Source organism: Lagenorhynchus albirostris, chromosome 14, assembly GCF_949774975.1.
Source record: "Lagenorhynchus albirostris chromosome 14, mLagAlb1.1, whole genome shotgun sequence".
NCBI classification, from domain to species: domain Eukaryota; kingdom Metazoa; phylum Chordata; class Mammalia; order Artiodactyla; family Delphinidae; genus Lagenorhynchus; species Lagenorhynchus albirostris.
Genome location: NC_083108.1, coordinates 30,131,167 through 30,149,082, shown reverse-complemented (window position 1 = coordinate 30,149,082; position 17,916 = coordinate 30,131,167). Strand labels below are relative to the sequence as shown.

General features: G+C 33.3%; 1 protein-coding gene across 1 annotated transcript; it reads right to left on the bottom strand.

The window, feature by feature from the left end:
- Positions 1–231: 231 nt before the first annotated feature.
- Positions 232–7,483, bottom strand: SYT4 (synaptotagmin 4). The gene is made up of 4 exons (XM_060121456.1): positions 7,450–7,483; positions 3,714–4,525; positions 1,909–2,029; positions 232–539 (listed from the first exon to the last, which is right to left on the bottom strand). The coding sequence occupies exons 1-4, from the start codon at positions 7,481–7,483 to the stop codon at positions 232–234; spliced, it is 1,275 nt and encodes a 424-aa protein (XP_059977439.1).
- Positions 7,484–17,916: the final 10,433 nt, after the last annotated feature.

Here is a 17,916-nt window from a genome sequence, read left to right as displayed (position 1 = left end):
CAGGGGAAATTGAATATCTTATGAAAATTTATCCAACTTCTCTAATAAAGAGTAAATTATCATGATACACATTTACAGTTACTTTCTGGTCTGATAATTCAATACATTTCTAACAACAACAACAAAAAAGCTTTCACAAGCTTGCAATCATGTATCAGAAAAAAAAAAAGAAAGAAAATTTCTTCTTGCCTAGTAAAAATCATTAAGTTCCAACTCATCTTGGCTAGAATGCTAACCATCACAGAGCACATGCCACTTGGCAATTTGTCTCCTGGGATAGTCACAAATCTCCTTCCAGTGCTCTCCACTGGCTCCTTCTGCTGCTGCTCCCAGGACCAACCGCCCAATTACCTCATTTTGGGATTCCCTTTCAGAATCCAAAACCAGAAATTCAACACTTATCTCTTCAAGACCCTCACAGGGAATGTCAAAGACAAACAGTTCATTGAACACTGCATTGGGGGTGCATTTCTTCACATGAGTCTTCTTTTTGGAGATTCTCTTTTTGGCATGGTACAGGTTCACTTTGACATAGGGATCTGCAATGGGAAACAACACAGATTGTACTGACAAGACTTGGCTGGAAAGCTGATCTCAAGATAATGGTGCCTTAGAGATGCTAATAAAATGTGATTATAATGAATATGAGTCAGAACAAAGTGAAAACATGGATAAAGCTTGGCTTCTGTATTGTCAATAAATTGAAAATAAGTAAGAATGTACAACACAAGAGATAGTGGAGGATGGGAAAGAACTGTAATGGAAGGATGAAGAGATAACATAAAGTGGAAGAAAATAGAATGTTCTAATGACACATTCTGATTACTAATAATTCATTCCAGAGAATGGAATAGAAGGAAAAACTATTACACATCTATCTTTACTGAGTTGTATGACTTTGGATAAATCTCACTAATTCTCTGAGCATGGGCTTTCTCTTTTGAATGGGGGAATGGGCATTTAGAATTCACAATGGCAGTGCCATTTTTGGCTTTAATTTTTTTGTGGTTCTTTATCCACTTGCTGTGTTTGTTTCCTGTTACCCAGTATTGATATTTCCTGTGTCACCTGTATCCTGTGAATTTTAAGATCATGCTACTTTATCACACATTTAATTATATTATTTTGCCCTTTTCTGGTTGCATGAGTCATTTTAACTTCCTAACCTAAATCTTTGAGACCATGTTTTTAATCTCCATTATCTAATAATAAAACTACAACTAATAATAGCACTGGATGATATTTAATGAAATATATATTTCCAGACCTCATAATCTCCTTCAAGGTAAGTACTATTATATCCAGTTTGTGTAGAGTTTAAGAAACATACCCAATGTTATGATGCTAAGAAATGGAAGGGTTAGGATTTGAACTCAGATCATTTTAAACCATAGGTCTTATGCTCTTTCTCATTGTACTATACAGCAATTTTTTTTTTTGGTAAAAATTAGTCACAAAACTAAAAGCTAATTCTTAAAGCAGACAACAGACACATAAGGAATTAAAGGAAAGATAATAAAAATAATAGAAATGTAAGGGTAGGCAGGCTCATTTAAAATAGTAAAATTAAGAACTTTTCCTAAACCTTAATTTTATTTCCATCACTGTGTTTTTGGCAATGGCCTCACTTCTGCATTTATAACTGCTATCTGCTTCAACTCCATTCAGTCAGACATCTATGACATACTAACTTTGTACTGGATCTTAGAACTATGCAGTTTTCTTCTTCTTGATAATGGCCTCGGCTCACACATTTATTCCATAAAATGAGAAACAAAAACAATCACATAATTTGTGATTGTGAATAAAGGGTGAATCTAAATCATAGTCCAATGTTAGTTGTTAACTATTTTGCCCATATATTGCTCATTTCTACACTGAGCCTGAGTTTTTCAAAAACATTCTTACCTGAAAGTCCAGACACATCAGATTTAGGCAGGTGCCGAGCTTTTAAAACAACCACAGTGAGAGTGTTTGTGATGGACTGATAGCAGAGAGAGATCAGTAACTCACCACGTCCTGAAGACTTCTAAACAAAGAGAGATATGAGATAAATATGTTTTTATTATTCTTTAGTTTTGAAATTTATACTTATATTAATTTTTAAAGCACTATAATAGCATTGTTATTTAACTGTAATTTTCCTACTTATTTTGCTTTAATATGCTAAAGAATCAAAGAGTAACTAAAAGCTTTTGTGCAGTACCATCATCTTCTAAAACGACTACTGCCATCTTGTGGTCTTTTTAGGTACTACAGAATGTTAAAATTCGTAATGAGTTAGCCACACCCATTACTAGAAATGTTTTAAAGGGTGATATTTAAAATATATCTTACACAGAGGTATTTTTAGTTTTTGCTTTTTAATTAACTCTCCACTTTTTGAAGTTATTAATGGCAATGAAAATTATCTAATTATTTGAATGGATCTGTATATGGTAAAGTGACTCAAGTTTGATTTGATTTCAAATTCTTTAGCACAGACATTATTAGAATTTGAATTCAGAAAACCTGAAATTTAGTCTGACACCCACCACTCTCTTAGCCCAGAGGACTGATGGAGTTAAAATTCTCTTCTCCCACCACACCCAGAGTCCTCCTTTAATCCAAGGAATGAATTAAATATTGGAGAGAATTGATTCAGAATATTTAAAGCTTTGTCTCTGAACAGTATCATAGGGTTTTTCTTTGCATAATACTTAGATCTTATTTTTACTTTAACATTAGATAAGATGACCAAGAACTCAAAGTACAAGTTCTAACTGAAAGTAACAAAAAGTAAACTTGGTATAACTAAGAATGATGGTTGCCCAGAGCTCCTAAAACTTCAATATGTATTTATATAAAAGCTGACATGGGGTAACTGTATGAATAAGCACTCCAAGAAGAATAAGAGTAGGGAACAAATCTTTATTCCCACTGTGCCACTAAACAGTTAGGTGACTCAAACTACTTAATATTTCTTGATCTTGACTTCCATTAATTTCAACAGAAAAGGTGAGGATGTGGTCAAAACAAACTTTATGCTATTCTATAGAATTATGCCTTATAAACACCAGTTATTCTGAAATACCACAACTGGAATCAAATGAGCTCCATATTTAAAGGGAAAATACATTTAGATTTGATTAATTGATGTCTTATCATTTTCTAATAATTCCAGAACTACCAAAGTAGCATAACTGCAAAGGCCGAGTAACTCACTTCCTGTTATACAACATAAAGGTGAATATTTGTAATTCAATATAATGAGATATCTCTTCCTTAAAAAGCAATTCTATGAAGTCATTAGAACTTCAAATACTCAAAATGAACTGACTTAATTTTCAATTTCAAATTCAGTTATGTTGACATTGAAATATATTTTTAACTTTCTTATGAGTAAGAAATATTTGTCTGCATTTTAGTGACAATCTTAGTCAAAATACTTGTGACAGAAATTAATAAAAATATTTATATAAATGATATTTAAATAAATCCATAAAGGATTCCTTTTTATTTTATATCATTAAGATACTTTATGCATTTCAGTTGTGGGTTAAAATTTCTTTCATCTACTCTATCCCCCTGCTCCTCATTTGATTATGATTAATAATAGTTAAACATGGTAAAGATGATATGTATAAGACATCATTTTAATAAAACTCCCCTAGATACAAAAAAGCTACAGAAAAGATTGTTTATAAATATGTTAAGCACTAAAAATGAATTACCCTAACATTTCTCTTGATAATCTCTCTGTTCATTAACTTTTTTCCATCAGTTAATTCAATTCCTGTGAGAGGAATAAGGACTTCTCCAATTATATCATCTCTTGAAAACCTATCAAAACTCAAGATTGTGAAGTGCAAGGCCAACTCTTGGATCTGAGTGTAGGGTATTCCATAGAATGTAAAGGTCTCATCAAAAGCTGGGTCCAAGGTCTTTCTCAGAACTCTGGTTTTCACTTTATGCTTCTTCTCTGGGAGAATCATCATTTTGATGTATGGATCAGAGGTCATCGACTGCTCATCCATGGCTGGCAAGCCACGGGCTTCTTTAATATTTACCACAAATGTTTTCTTCTCAAAGTTATACTCTAAGGAGAAGAAGAGGGTTCCCAGCTTCTCTTGTTTCTCATCTGAAGTAAGAGAAGTGCTGGACTTTAAGCTATCAGGGGAAACTGCCTCTTTTTCTCCTTCTGAGAAAAGCTTTGGGGTCACATTCTCCAGGTCAGGACTGCCAGCTTTGAGGTTTGTTTTGGGAAAATTGCCATTTAGATCTCTCTTCTCAAGATCAAGACGCAAAGAATTCTTTGGCCCAGCTGGTTTATTCTTTACTTCATTTTTCTCATCTGCTCCAAACTTCTTTTTGCTGTTTAGGTTTTCAGGATAAATATCAACTCCCTTTAGCACATGCACAAACTTATATGGAGGAGTCTTGTTAGATTTGGATGATTTTCTCTGACAGCAGATCCATGCAAACAGAGAGACTGTGAAGACCAGGCCAAATGCACTGAAGATCCCCACCACTGTGGGGATTTCATCTGAAAAATCAAATGACCAATAACATGCATTAATTGGGCAGAGTTGGAGACACCCTATTTGAAAAGCATCCTAAAGCTGGCAGTTGCTGTAGGTTGCACAGATTGAATTGCTTTCCAACTGTTCTGGGTGAATTATGTACCTATTTCATGTCACTTTCAGGAATAAACACATTTGTAACACATAAAGAATAAATACAGTATGACAGAAAATCCTTCATTGTAGTAATTTTTCACAAATAAAATGAAAAGATGAAATTGGGGCTGGGCCAGGGATGGGAGAATGCTAAATGACCCTGACCTACCTTCGTTTTCTCAGATAACATGAGTCAACTACAGCATGATGAGTCAGTACTAATTTCATTATGTTTTCATTGACATTTTGAGGGTTTCCAGAAGCATCAAGTCTTACTATGTAGCTCTAAGTGCATATTCTTCAAATACTGACAGAAATTATGGAAAAATATCTTCAGTTGTCACAAAGTCATTAATAATTTCCATCCAAATTATAGAACAGTGGTAAAAGAAATGTACACATATTAGGGAAAAAGAACAAAAATATGAACAGTTTATTAATAGTATACAACTTATAAGACTACAAACTCATATGCTGACCCAAAATTCTTCAAACACTGAATCATCCAAAGTACAAATTAATTACCTAAAAAGGATAAAACCCAAACAATTGTTATAAATGAATTATCATTCTTTAACATGTAATGAGAAGAGTGTGTAGAGATAATTTAGAGTTCAGTTTTATCCATAACTGATTTTTTTCCTAGCACATTTCCACATGGCAAATGGCAATCAAATTGAAACTGGCATTTGTTCCTTGAATGAGGACACATTAAATTACTGACATTAGGTAACACTGATTATGCATGAAGCTCACCATGTTCCATATGTAAGTATATTCTCCAACAAATAATAAGTTCATCATGTTACATATGTAAGTATATTCTCCAACAAATAATAAGTAACACTGTGTAAGTAAAAGCAGTATTACTATATCTGGACACAGTGTATCAGTTGAGTCAATGTTTAATATAATCAAAACTAATATAATTAACGTTATAATATCTGCCTTTAGCTCCATTCCAGTCTATTTTTAAATCCCAAATAGTGAATAATAAAGTTAAAAGTTCCAGTCAGGAAAGGGTTAAGGCTTGTTTAACTAACCTTGAAAGAACAATCTTTTGTTTCTCCCCTCCCTAATCCCCCAAACTTCTGCCTATCTACTTCATAATCACAAAACTGAGCTCAAATAATATAAGATTAAGAAATGACAAGAGCAAAAATGCCTAAGAAAATAAAAAAGCAAATACAACAATAAAAAATTCTGTAGTTTAATTATATCAAAGAACTGAATTGTATAAAGGTGAACTTTGAATTTTCCAGATAGAAAAAGCAGGGAATGCTACAGAAGAAGAATGAGGTGAGAGCTAAAAATCATCAGCTAAACTTAGTACCAGCTTTTCAATTTTTCCTTCTATTTAAGTCTTTGTGGAGAGAAGAAAAAAAAAAAACACTCCTGGACTACCTAATAATCCAAGGCCAGGGAGCAAAAGCAAAGTCATGAACTATTCTTGATTCTTTAGTCAATGCAGGAAGAATAATTTTTAAAAAAGGAATATAAAAAAAATTTTTTTCCTAAATAAACAATGCCAACACTAGAACATATTTTTAACTAGCATAGCCTCTGAAAATTCCTCAGTATTCAAATATTTTTCTGATTTTCAAATCAGAAATTGGGAATACATATCATATCACAACAATATAAACTCAATCACTCAAACAGACAGCTGTGAAAGAAATTCATTTCTGAATATAATATCACAAATTTTCTGTGTTTAATATTCATGTCAAATGGCAAAATATTCAATATAATATAGAAGGGCTCATCTACTCCCTGTGTATTCTCTACTGTTAAGGTCCTAAGCTTTTGAGAGCAAAGATCTCAGTCATTTCACTCAGTTTCATAACAAACTTCTATAAATTCCCTGATATTTCCAAATACATGTAAAGTAAAACTCAAATCTCTTGCCTTTGGAATATAATGGGACCTAAAAATACTACTTTTCTATTTGAAGAAGTACATCTGATTTTTTTCCTTTTCTTTTTTTACTGTAAAAGAGGAGAGTAATGGTGCTAAAAATCTGTTATAGGAAAAGGGAAATTGAACAGGAAAATATAAGTCCTAAGTATAGTTTCCAGTAGCTTTTAGCTAACTGACTTGCAAAATTTCCCTTATCTCTCTGGGCTCCAGTTACCTCTCCTGTGAAATGGAATGGGCTCAGCTAGTTAATTTTGAATATCCCTTTAACCCTAGTATCATAGGATTCTGTGTCTTTCGTTAGCAAAATATTTCAAGGATACAACAAAAACATAGCAGAGAAAAAAATACCTTATGGTACACTCTGCAATAAAATATACATTCTAAATGCCCAATGTTCAAGTTATTTTATACCAAGATCAAACCTTTATATAATCACAGAAACATCTGGCTTCCTCCAATAAGATAAACACAGGTTTATGTACAAATAGAAATCACCTGCAGAATTAATGACACCAACAAGAAAACAGACCTCTTTACTTAGCGCGTGCTGCAATTTACAGCGCTACCTGAATGATTAGGAATTTCTTGGATGTAAAATCGCCCTGGCAGAAAGCAATTTTAAGGAGAAAGATATCAAGGAAGGGAGAAACCACAGAGATAAGCCATTATTGCCCTTTTACAGTTCTCATTTTTCTACCTGGGAAATCTATGTTCAACATCCCGCGAACACACACATACACAAACACACGCGCGCGCGCGCGCACACACACACACACACACACACACACACACACACACACACACACACACAACACATCACCCCAGAGTATTTAAGGAACAACCACAGTTATAAGCGGAGTAACTTGCTTACCAAATTCTTCCCGGCTGGTAGCGATCGGAGCCATTTTTTGCTGCGTATTCTGTCCGAGGTGCTGAACGGAAACTCCCTATCTTGGTTCACTTGCCTGGATGTGAAGCGACAGGGCTTTTCCTAATGCTGAAAACAACGGCGCAAAGCTCAGGGGACCTAAGCCTGGAATAGGGAGGAGGCAAAGAGGGAGATCCACTCGCCCTCGCACAGTGATTTGCCACCCCTCTTCCTGTTTTGGCTCTTCAGAGACGCTTGCCTCTGAGACTCTAGAGGTGGCTGAAACCCGAATTGACGCAATCCTGACGCTACAGGGTTGAAATCAGCACCTCCCTCCTCCAAACCTCTCCTCTACTCTTCATTCTTTCTTCTTCCCTTCCCTCCTGAGAATTCAACACACATTCATCAATTATCTTAACTGTTGGACTACATTTTCTATTCTGTGAGGGCTCAGAGGTACATAGAGATGCCTCGAAACTCATCGATGTCAATTCCTGATATAAAATCTGATCATCTAGATCGGTAAAAATGTGTCTGTGTTATCAGAATAATATAATTTACAGAGGCGATTTGAGGACAGAGTAAAAAGAGAGAAATTTCTGCATCAGTGATCCACTGTAAAATGCAAATCTATATTTTCTTGCTATTTACATTTTTGTTTGACATATTATACCTATATTAGAAAAAAACCTCACTGCACATTGATCCATTTGAAATAAGATAACAGTTTTCCTATCATCACTTATTTTCTAATAAATTATTAGTCTAAACATTTTGTTGATTCTGTTGCTCAATCTGTCTCTTAGCTCTCTTCCTTTAATATTTGACATTGGACCACTTAAAGTACTTAGGGACAGGTGGGAATAATCCCTTCTGTATTCCAACTCACAGTTTTGACTTTTACATATAATGAGATTGTTTTTGGAATGTCATTTCTGGTTAAAAGTCTAATATGTTTGTGGAAAATAGTTACAAGAATCATACCAAAATCTAAAATGACATTGATAATTATTGGTTATTTTCAAAGGAAAACATATTTTTTCTGAACTGATGATATTCCCAGGGTTGAGGAACTCAGAAAATACGGTGTCAGATTCTGATTAATTTTAGTCTGAAGAGTGTGACTTTTTAAAACAAGCATTAGCAATTTTCCAGAAGAGAACTGAGGCTGTAACTTCAACTTTCAATTATTGGTCCGCAAAGAATTCCTCTTCTCTGGGGCCCAGTGAGCAAATGACATTCAGTGTGTGCTGGGATGGGGGAAGAATGGGTATGGGGTGAGTCCATAAAGCTACTGTACAAGTGACAGTTTCCTGCATACTGGAAAGCAGCTGCTCTGAATGTCAGGACTGTGTCTGGGGAGAAATTGGCTTCAGTCTTTTACATCATGGAAAATTTTATAAACCTATGTCCCTCTTCTTTCCCTTTCTACTCACTCCCACATACTTGGCATTTTAGCATTCTTCTAACAGATTTTTTTCTTTAGCTTATATCTTCCTGCTATGAAAACATACAAACTAACTTACTGTATTCAATTTTTCCATAGGCAAAATCTGTGTTTTCTGTCTTCATCTTTCCATTTCATTCAGATTACTTGCTTTCTTGATTTTGCATGCACTGATGAGATTGTCCCTATGAATAAATATCTATTAGACAGATGAAAGAGAGAGTGGCATTTTTTTGTGATATGTATCGCAGGTAAACAAAATATATGGTGTGACGTTTACTAAAATATGTTTTCTAGCTAAGTTATTTCTACATACGGTTATACTCACTTGTAAACATAAGTACCTTATATATGTGTTCTATATAAATTAATATCTCATTAATTTTACCTTCAGGTGGTAAAATGCTATCATCCAAAACCTGTCTAGATTGGTTAAACTCTGTTTCTACAGAACCCCACCTTACCCTGGGCTGTCTCATTTCTGCGGACACATTGTGATAAAATTACCTCTTGCCCAGAGCTAATGCTATTATGGATATAGTAACCCTTTCATTGTTTGCTTTAAAAGCAAACTGAAAATAAATATTATTAATTAAAATGTCAGATGTTTCCCTCATTTTCATATGATGCATAGCATATTACTCATTATCTAATCTCTTTAGACAAACTTCCAGCAGCAGCAGATGAGGAGTGGGAAGTTGACCCAACGTAGAGGAAAAACCTGTAAGTTTCTTGTGATTGAGATTCACACCCTACCACTGTATTACATTCTCTTTAGATCCAGCAAACAAGTAATCAATTCGCTGACGTAAACAATACCACTCTTGCAGCATTGATTTGGGAGGAGGGGTAGTTGCTAGGTAACCACCTTATTGCCACCCAAAACACACAGTCTCAAGCAAGTTCCTGCCCTGGGAAACAAACGCATCTGTACAAGTGGCATTGTTTACTTCAAAGTGATTCTTTGACTGTTGAAGTGCTTCAGCGTTTACCCTATTTTATTTCTGATTGCAAATATGTATAGATATTTTGAGAAACAATGAGCAGAACACTTGAATTCAATTTGGCCTTAAGAAATCCAGTTGATTTTAAAGATTATTGTTAAATAATTACATGATCATTTTTATTAATTTTACTTATTTTTCTTATTTCTATTTAATATACAGTTTAATTTTTAAACTTTATTTTTATGGCTTATTAATTATATAATTTAGTCTATATTTTCTCTATTTCTTTCCTTAAAAATATTATTGGTGGATGTGTTTAGAACTTCCTGCTAAGCAAAATAAAATTTCAAAAAGTTTTGAAAATGTTTCAATGATCTTCAGTATTCAGTAATCTTTAGTAATACCCAGATTAGTAATACAAAGGCATTTTACTGGTCTACAGGTAGAGTAGAATGAAGTATATGATAATGGATAATGGGTTTAATGTTCCATATCATTCTATTAAGAATGCTAGCTCTAATGTTAAAGGAATAGATTTGTATTACAAGCATACCCAAGTCAAAATTCTACAAGACAAATCCTTTCCCAATTGGTATTACAGAAATTCCTTCACATGCACAAGTTCTATATTTGTTTTTCTTCAAACTATTCAGCACTTACTATGTACCAAGCTAAATTGGGCTCTGATGGCTCATGAGTGAAAAACTCATTAGCTTAAACCAAAAAAAAAAAAAGCCAATAAACTTTCTTCCTTTCTTCTTTTCTTCTTTCAACACATCCTTATGAAATATGTAATACCTCCTAGGTTTTACCTAAGTAGGGGATTTATGCTGGTCAAGATGATAAAAATGATCCTTGCTGTCATGGAGCTTAAAGACCATAGAGAAAATAGCCCTTCCTTTAGAACTGGGCAGAAACTTTTCAGATCATAATTGTAATCATATTTCTTTTTCTTTTACTTGGTACTTCCTACCAAACTTGGTCAGCACTATTCCACAGCCATCATTCTCTATCCCGTTCTTGTTCTTCATAACTGTAGATTCATTATGATACACTCAGATTGCATTCTTCCTTCTCCTATGAACTGTCCACATCTTTTTTCCCATTTAAGAGAGTTTCATTTATACTATGAAGTTTCTGACTTACCAGCACTCATGGATCTATTCTAATTAAAATTTTTATAACACTATCTCTAGTGAAGTCCTTTAATTCAGCTTGACATATCCTTGGTTACATGCCAAGAATTTCCAAAAAGGTAAACCAGAGGCCTCCACTAATTCTCCCCTCAAATATTCCACAAGTTTCACATTTGTTCATGATCTTGGCACCAATTTTTTCATATCTCTTGGCTTCATTTTATTTTTACATTCCAGGACTGTTTTTAGGTTGTGGTCTTTGAAGCAACTTCTCTAGTTGTTGGATATTGGTTCTTCAACAAGAATTTGACCTGGAGCCATTCTAGAAGTCTGCCCTGTTTACATTTACTTTGAAGGTATTTCTTGCTAGCTCCTCACAACACACCCATCATCCCTATTCCAATCTATTCCTAAGTGAGACTTCTCTTATCCTTCTTCCAACAATAAACATATATATTACCTTAAAAAGGAGCAGTAACATTCATCTGACATCTCAATAGATGTGAAAGAAGTCTGAAGACAATTGAATAACTCTAAAATGATAAAAGAAAACAACCATCTATCTAGAAATTTATCCTAGCAAAAATCAAGATGAAAGAAAGACATTTCTAGAAAAGCAGAAGACGAGAGTATTTATTGCCAGCAAATGTTAACTAAGTGAAGGAAAATGATCACAGACCAAAACACTGAAATGCAGAGTAAAACAAAGAACACAGAAAGGGTTAATATGTGTCTAAGTATAAATGAATATTAACTGTTTAAAAGAATAAAAATGTATTGTGATATACAAAATATATGTAGAATTGTAATGTATGGCTAACAATGTTTCAAAGACTAAGAGGGAATAAGTTGAGTTCTCATGTTTTAAATCTTGGAAATGGTAATAGTAATAATTTATATTTAACTTTTAATCTCCAGGGTAACTCCAAATGAGTATCAGGGGAAAAAATGTACGTAAGAAGTTAGTAAGTGCAAAAGAGCTAATAAAAAGTAAAAGAAAAAAAAAGGTAGAAAAAAGAAAGAAACATGTGGCCCAGTGAATACAAATGAAAATTTGGAGGATAATAACACAAAAATTAACTGAAATGGACTAAATTTTCCTATTAAAAGATGGGGGATTGAATTGTCATAATATGAGAAATAGACAAATCCACATCATAGAGGAAATTTTTTCAAAACTTTTTCATAACTGATAGCAGCAGACAAAAATCAGTACAGATACACAGTACCTAAACAAATTAATAAATTAGAGCTAATTAAAAATACCTAGTAATTTTTACAAGTAAATATGGAACATTTAGTAAAATTGATCATGAGGTAGCCATTAAATGTTTCAAAACACCTCAAAAGACTGAAATAATTCAGTTTGTTCACAGAGATATTAAGCAGGAAATAGTACAGTAAGCTATCTATAAAACCACTTATTGTTTGAAAACTAAGCATGAAACATGTAAATAACCCATGGGTCACAAAGAAATCTCAGTAGAAATTAGGGGAAAAGTTTCAAATGAATGATAATTACAACATATATTAAATTATGTGAAATAGAGCTTAAAAAATGATGAGAGAGTATGTGGTCTTTTTTTTAAACATCTTTATTGGGGTATAATTTCTTTACAATGGTGTGTTAGTTTCTGATTTATAACAAAGTGAATCATTTATACATATACATATGTTCCCATATCTCTTCCCTCTTGCATCTCCCTCTCTCCCACCCTCCCTATCCCATCCCTCCAGGCGGTCACAAAGCACGGAGCTGATATCCCTGTGCTATGCAGCTGCTTCCCACTAGCTATCTACCTTAGGTTTGGAATGGGAGAAAATATTTGCAAATGAAGCAACTGACAAAGGATTAATTTCCAAAATTTACAAGCAGCTCATGCAGCTCAATAACAAAAAAACAAACAACCCAATCCAAAAATGGGCAGAAGACCTAAATAGACATTTATCCAAAGAAGATATACAGACTGCCAACAAACACATGAAAGGATGCTCAACATCATTAATCATTAGGGAAATGCAAATCAAAACTACAATGAGATATCATCTCACACCAGTCAGAATGGCCATCAACAAAAAATCTAGAAACAATAAATGCTGGAGAGGGTGTGGAGAAAAGGGAACACTCCTGTACTGCTAGTGGGAATGTGAATTGGTACAGCCACTATGGAGAACAGTACGGAGGTTCCTTAAAAAACTACAAATAGAACTACCATATGACCCAGGAATCCCACTACTGGGCATATCCCTGAGAAAACAATAATTCAAAAAGAGTCATGTACCAAAATATTCATTGCAGCTCTATTTACAATAGCCCAGGGATGGAAACAACCTAAGTGTCCATCATCGGATGAATGGATAAAGAAGATGTGGCACATATATATAATGGAATATTACTCAGACATAAAAAGAAACGAAATTGAGCTATTTGTAATGAGGTGGATAGACCTAGAGTCTGTCATACAGAGTGAAGTAAGTCAGAAAGAGAAAGACAAATACTGTATGCTAAAACATATATATGGAATTTAAGAAAAAAATGTCATGAAGAACCTAGGGTTAAGACAGGAATAAAGACACAGACCTACTGGAGAACAGACTTGAGGATATGGGGAGGTGGAAGGGTGAGCTGTGACAAAGCGAGAGAGAGGCATGGACATATATACACTACCGAGAGTATGTGGTCTTAAATGCACATATTAGAATAGAAAAGATTCTGGAAAACAATAATTTAACTATTTATTGGGAAAAATAGAAACAAAAGCAATTCTATGCAAGAAATGTTGAGAAGGAAAAAATGATATAAAATAAATTAATACAATTTTTAAAATACTACATAAAGAGAGCTCAAAAATCTAAAATAATTTATTTGAGAACATTAATCTTATTGATAATTCCTGGCAATATTTACAAGAAAGAAAAGAGAGAAAAGTAAAAATTACAAATGAAAAACACAGCAAAAAAGACAAGCCATAGAGCAGGACTTAGAGAATATATTTGCAATGAATATTTCTGACATAGGTATTGTATACAGAAATATGTAAAGAAAACTCAGTTTTAAAAGACAAACATTCCAATTAAAAATGGACAAAAGCCCTATTATAGGCACTTCACTAAGAAAGATATGTCTTAATGGCTAATGATCAATGAAAAGAGCTTTGCAGCAGCAGTCATCAGAAAAATACAAATTAAAACCTCCCACAAGAGATAGTACTACACACCCACCAAAAGGCCTAAAAGTGTAGGGGAAGATGATACAAAGTGTTGATAAGAATGTGAGGTAATATGAAATCTTATTCACTGATTTTTTGGCTTTTATATTGTTACAAATATTTTGAAAACTGTTTGACAATATTTACTAAAGCAGAACACAGACATGTGCTATGGCCCTGTAATTCCACCTGTGGTTAAATTCTAAACTGAAATTACTACACCCAAGTACAAAAAAAGTTCATAACAGCATTATTTGCAGTAGCCAAAAATTGGCAACATCTTACCTTTCCTATCCACACTAAATTGAATAAACACTTTATACACTATAATACTATACAGAAATGAAAAGGAACAAAATGCTACTATATATAACAAGGGTGAATCTCATAAACATTATGTTGAATGAAAGAAACCAGATAGAAAAGTATAAACACTATAAGATCCACTTATTTAAATTTCAAAAAAATAAAAACTCAGTGTTAATAGAAGTCATATGGTGATTATCTATGAAGGAGGTAATAACTGAGATGGAGCACAGACAGATTTCTTTGGCATTAATATTCTATGTCTTGATCTGGTCAGTAGATGGTGAATCTTTTTTTTAACTCATTGAGTTACTCAGTTACAACCTGTGTTCTATTTTTTAAAATTTTTATTATAGTTGATTTACAAAATTGTTTTAATTTCTGCTGCACAGCAAAGTTATTCAGTTATACATATATATACATTCTTTTATATATATATTCTTTTCCATTATGACCTATCATAGGATATTGAATATAGTTCTCTGTGCTATACAGTAGGACCTTGTTGTTTATCCATTCTATATATAATACCTCATATCAGCTAACCACAAACTCCCACCCCATCCTTCCCCCAAGCCCTTCCACCTTGGCAACCACAAGTCTGTTCTCTGTGTGAGTCTGTTTCTATTTCATAGGTTCATTTGTGTCATATTTTAGATTTCACATATAAGTGATACCATATGCTATTTTTCTTTCTCTTTCTGACTTTCTTCAAATAGTATGATCATCTCTAGTTGCATCCATGCTGCTGCAAATGGCATTATTTTGTACTTTTTATGGCTGAGTAATATTCCATTGTATATATGTATCATGTTTTCTTTATCTGTTCATCTGCTGATGGACATTTATGTTGTTCCCACGTCTTGGATATTGTGAATAGTGCTGCTATGAACATGGAGGTGCATGTATTTTTTTGAATTAGAGTTTTGTCTGGATGTATGCCCAGGAATGGGATTGCCTGATCATAATTCTATTTTTAGTTTTCTGAGGAAACTTCATACTGTTTTCCATAGTGACTGTACCAAATTACATCCCCCAAAACAGTGTAGGAGTGTTCCCTTTTCTCCACATCCTCTCCAGCATTTTATTTGTAGATGTTTTAATATGGCCATTCTGATCAGTGTGAGGTGGTACTTCATTGTAGTTTTGATTTGCATTTCTCTAATAATTAACAATGTTGAGCATCTTTTCATGTGCTATTAGCCATTTGTATTTCTTCTTTGGAGAAATGCCTATGTAGGTCTTCTGCTGATTTTTCAATTAGGTTGCTTCTTTCTTTGTTGTTGAGTTGTATGAGCTGTTTGTATATTTTGGAAATTAATCCCTTGTCAGTCACATTGTTTGCAATATTTTCCCCCTTTTTGTATGTTGTCTTTTTGTCTTGTTTATGGTTTCCTTTGCTGTGCAAAAGCATGTCAGTTTGATTAGGTCCCATTTGTTTAATTTTGTTTTATTTCTATTGCCTTGGGAGACTGACCTAAGAAAACATTGGTATGATATATTTTAGACAATGTTTTGCCTATGTTTTCTTCTAGGAGTTTTATGGTGTCATGTCTTTTGTTTAAGTCTTTATATGTTACGTGTCAAAAAAAAGTTTACCCAAAACTCTGGGTGTGTGTGCACTTAACATTGCTGCATATTTTACAAGGACAATTATATTTTCAAAGACATATACACAAACAAATTAGTGTAGATATTAAAGTAGATTCACGTAAGGAAGGAAACTATGACTGGCAATTGGACATAAAGCAGAAAAGTATATTAAATTGGAGATAGACTGTGTATAATTTATTATGCATCTATGTTTTAAATTGTTTTCCAAAAATTGAGTATTCCTTTGACCTTTAACTTTTCAAATATCTAGTCAGTTTCACTTCTATCTCATAGTCAAAGATTTGCACTTCCACCTTGGATTTACAGTAAGCCACCAGTTCTGAACTATTTCTTTACTCAGGTACAGATACTATAAAAATAGATGATTATTATTAGAATTGAAAGTACTAGGAATTGGCTCTGCATAAAGATTATAAAAGGAAAATGTATGTGAAATGTGAACTTCTTGAACTTCATATATATATATATATATATATATATATATATATATATATATATATATATATACTTATATAATACAGTTAGGGTGAAGTGAAGTTCAGGGGGCTGGAACCATTATTTAACATCAGATTGGAAGGATAAGGTTGGGAATTTAGTTTAGAACTCCATGACCTTTAAGCTTCCTTCCAATTATTCCCTGCTAAGGAACAATTCACTACTACAGCAGAAATAGCTCTAATCTCCATTTTATTGAACTCATTCTGCATAGAGTACCATTTCCACTCCCAAAAGTCAAGTATAGCAATACAAATGTGCAAAATAAAAATAAAAAAATTGATGGTGAAATGTGTCTTTGACATACTTATTCTTGCCTTATGCAAACCTTTTTTACCTTTCAGTACTCAGTTCTTCACAAACTTAGTATTCATCTGCTTATCTGTTTTCCCCTCTCCCTTTCACAAACACATACTTTCTCTCGGGTGAAAAACTAATAACAATTTCTCATAGCATACTTTTAAATAAAATCCTTTTGTGACTTCTCTTGAGGAGATAGCTTTTTAAAATACTTATATGTGTGAATATAACCAAAGATCCTTATCTACTACAGGAAATTAATAAAAGAGTGAAAAATCATCTGTTTGCCTACCTAAGCCTCTAAAATCATGTAATGACTATGCTGTTTTGTCTCTCTTCTCAGTATCTCAGCTTGGAAAGCAGGACACATACTGATGAGCAATATTGGGGAAATTAAGATCAGATTTTGATGGTATTGATTTAATAGTGGCAAGGAAGAAAAAAAGAGAAGAAATTATAAAGTTTAACTTAATAACTACCATTTGATACCTGAGAAGGTATCCATAATCTGGAGAAAGAAAAAGTCAATGGTAGTTTATTACATCAAATCATCACTATTAAAATGTTATCTTTTTAGGTAACAGTTCACAATAACACAGATTAGTTAGAAATTAATTTAGTCTGGTTTGCATATTTTCCTTCTCCCCATCTTTCACAGGAATCATTTTTTTTTAATTTAAGTATCAATATAACCTACTAATTAACTTTGGGCACCAAACCACATTTAGTCCTTTTGATGTATAGTCATGGCTCCCAGAATTGCTGATGAGCCCAACTGATGTTCTAGAAAATTATGAACTTTATCAAAATATTTGTTTAATGTCCAAAGAGCCAAAGTATAAGAGAAGAAAAAAAGAAAACAATACAGATGAAAAAACAGAATGAAGAGGTGAAAAATTGGGAAAAGAATAACAAGACTATAGAGAAAGGAATAAGTTAGGAAGAGATGAGTGAGAAAGGAGGGAAAGAAGAGAGTTGACAGAGAACAGGAGAAAGCAAAAATAAATTCTTTTGAA

Coding starts and splice junctions, on each gene's coding strand:
- SYT4 (XM_060121456.1), bottom strand. CDS start 7,483: ATGGCTCCGATCGCTACCAGCCGGGAAGAATTTG. Junction 4,526..7,449: donor TACCAGCCGGGAAGAATTTG/GTAAGCAAGTTA, acceptor TTGATTTTTCAG/ATGAAATCCCCACAGTGGTG. Junction 540..1,908: donor TGATGTGTCTGGACTTTCAG/GTAAGAATGTTT, acceptor TTCCCATTGCAG/ATCCCTATGTCAAAGTGAAC.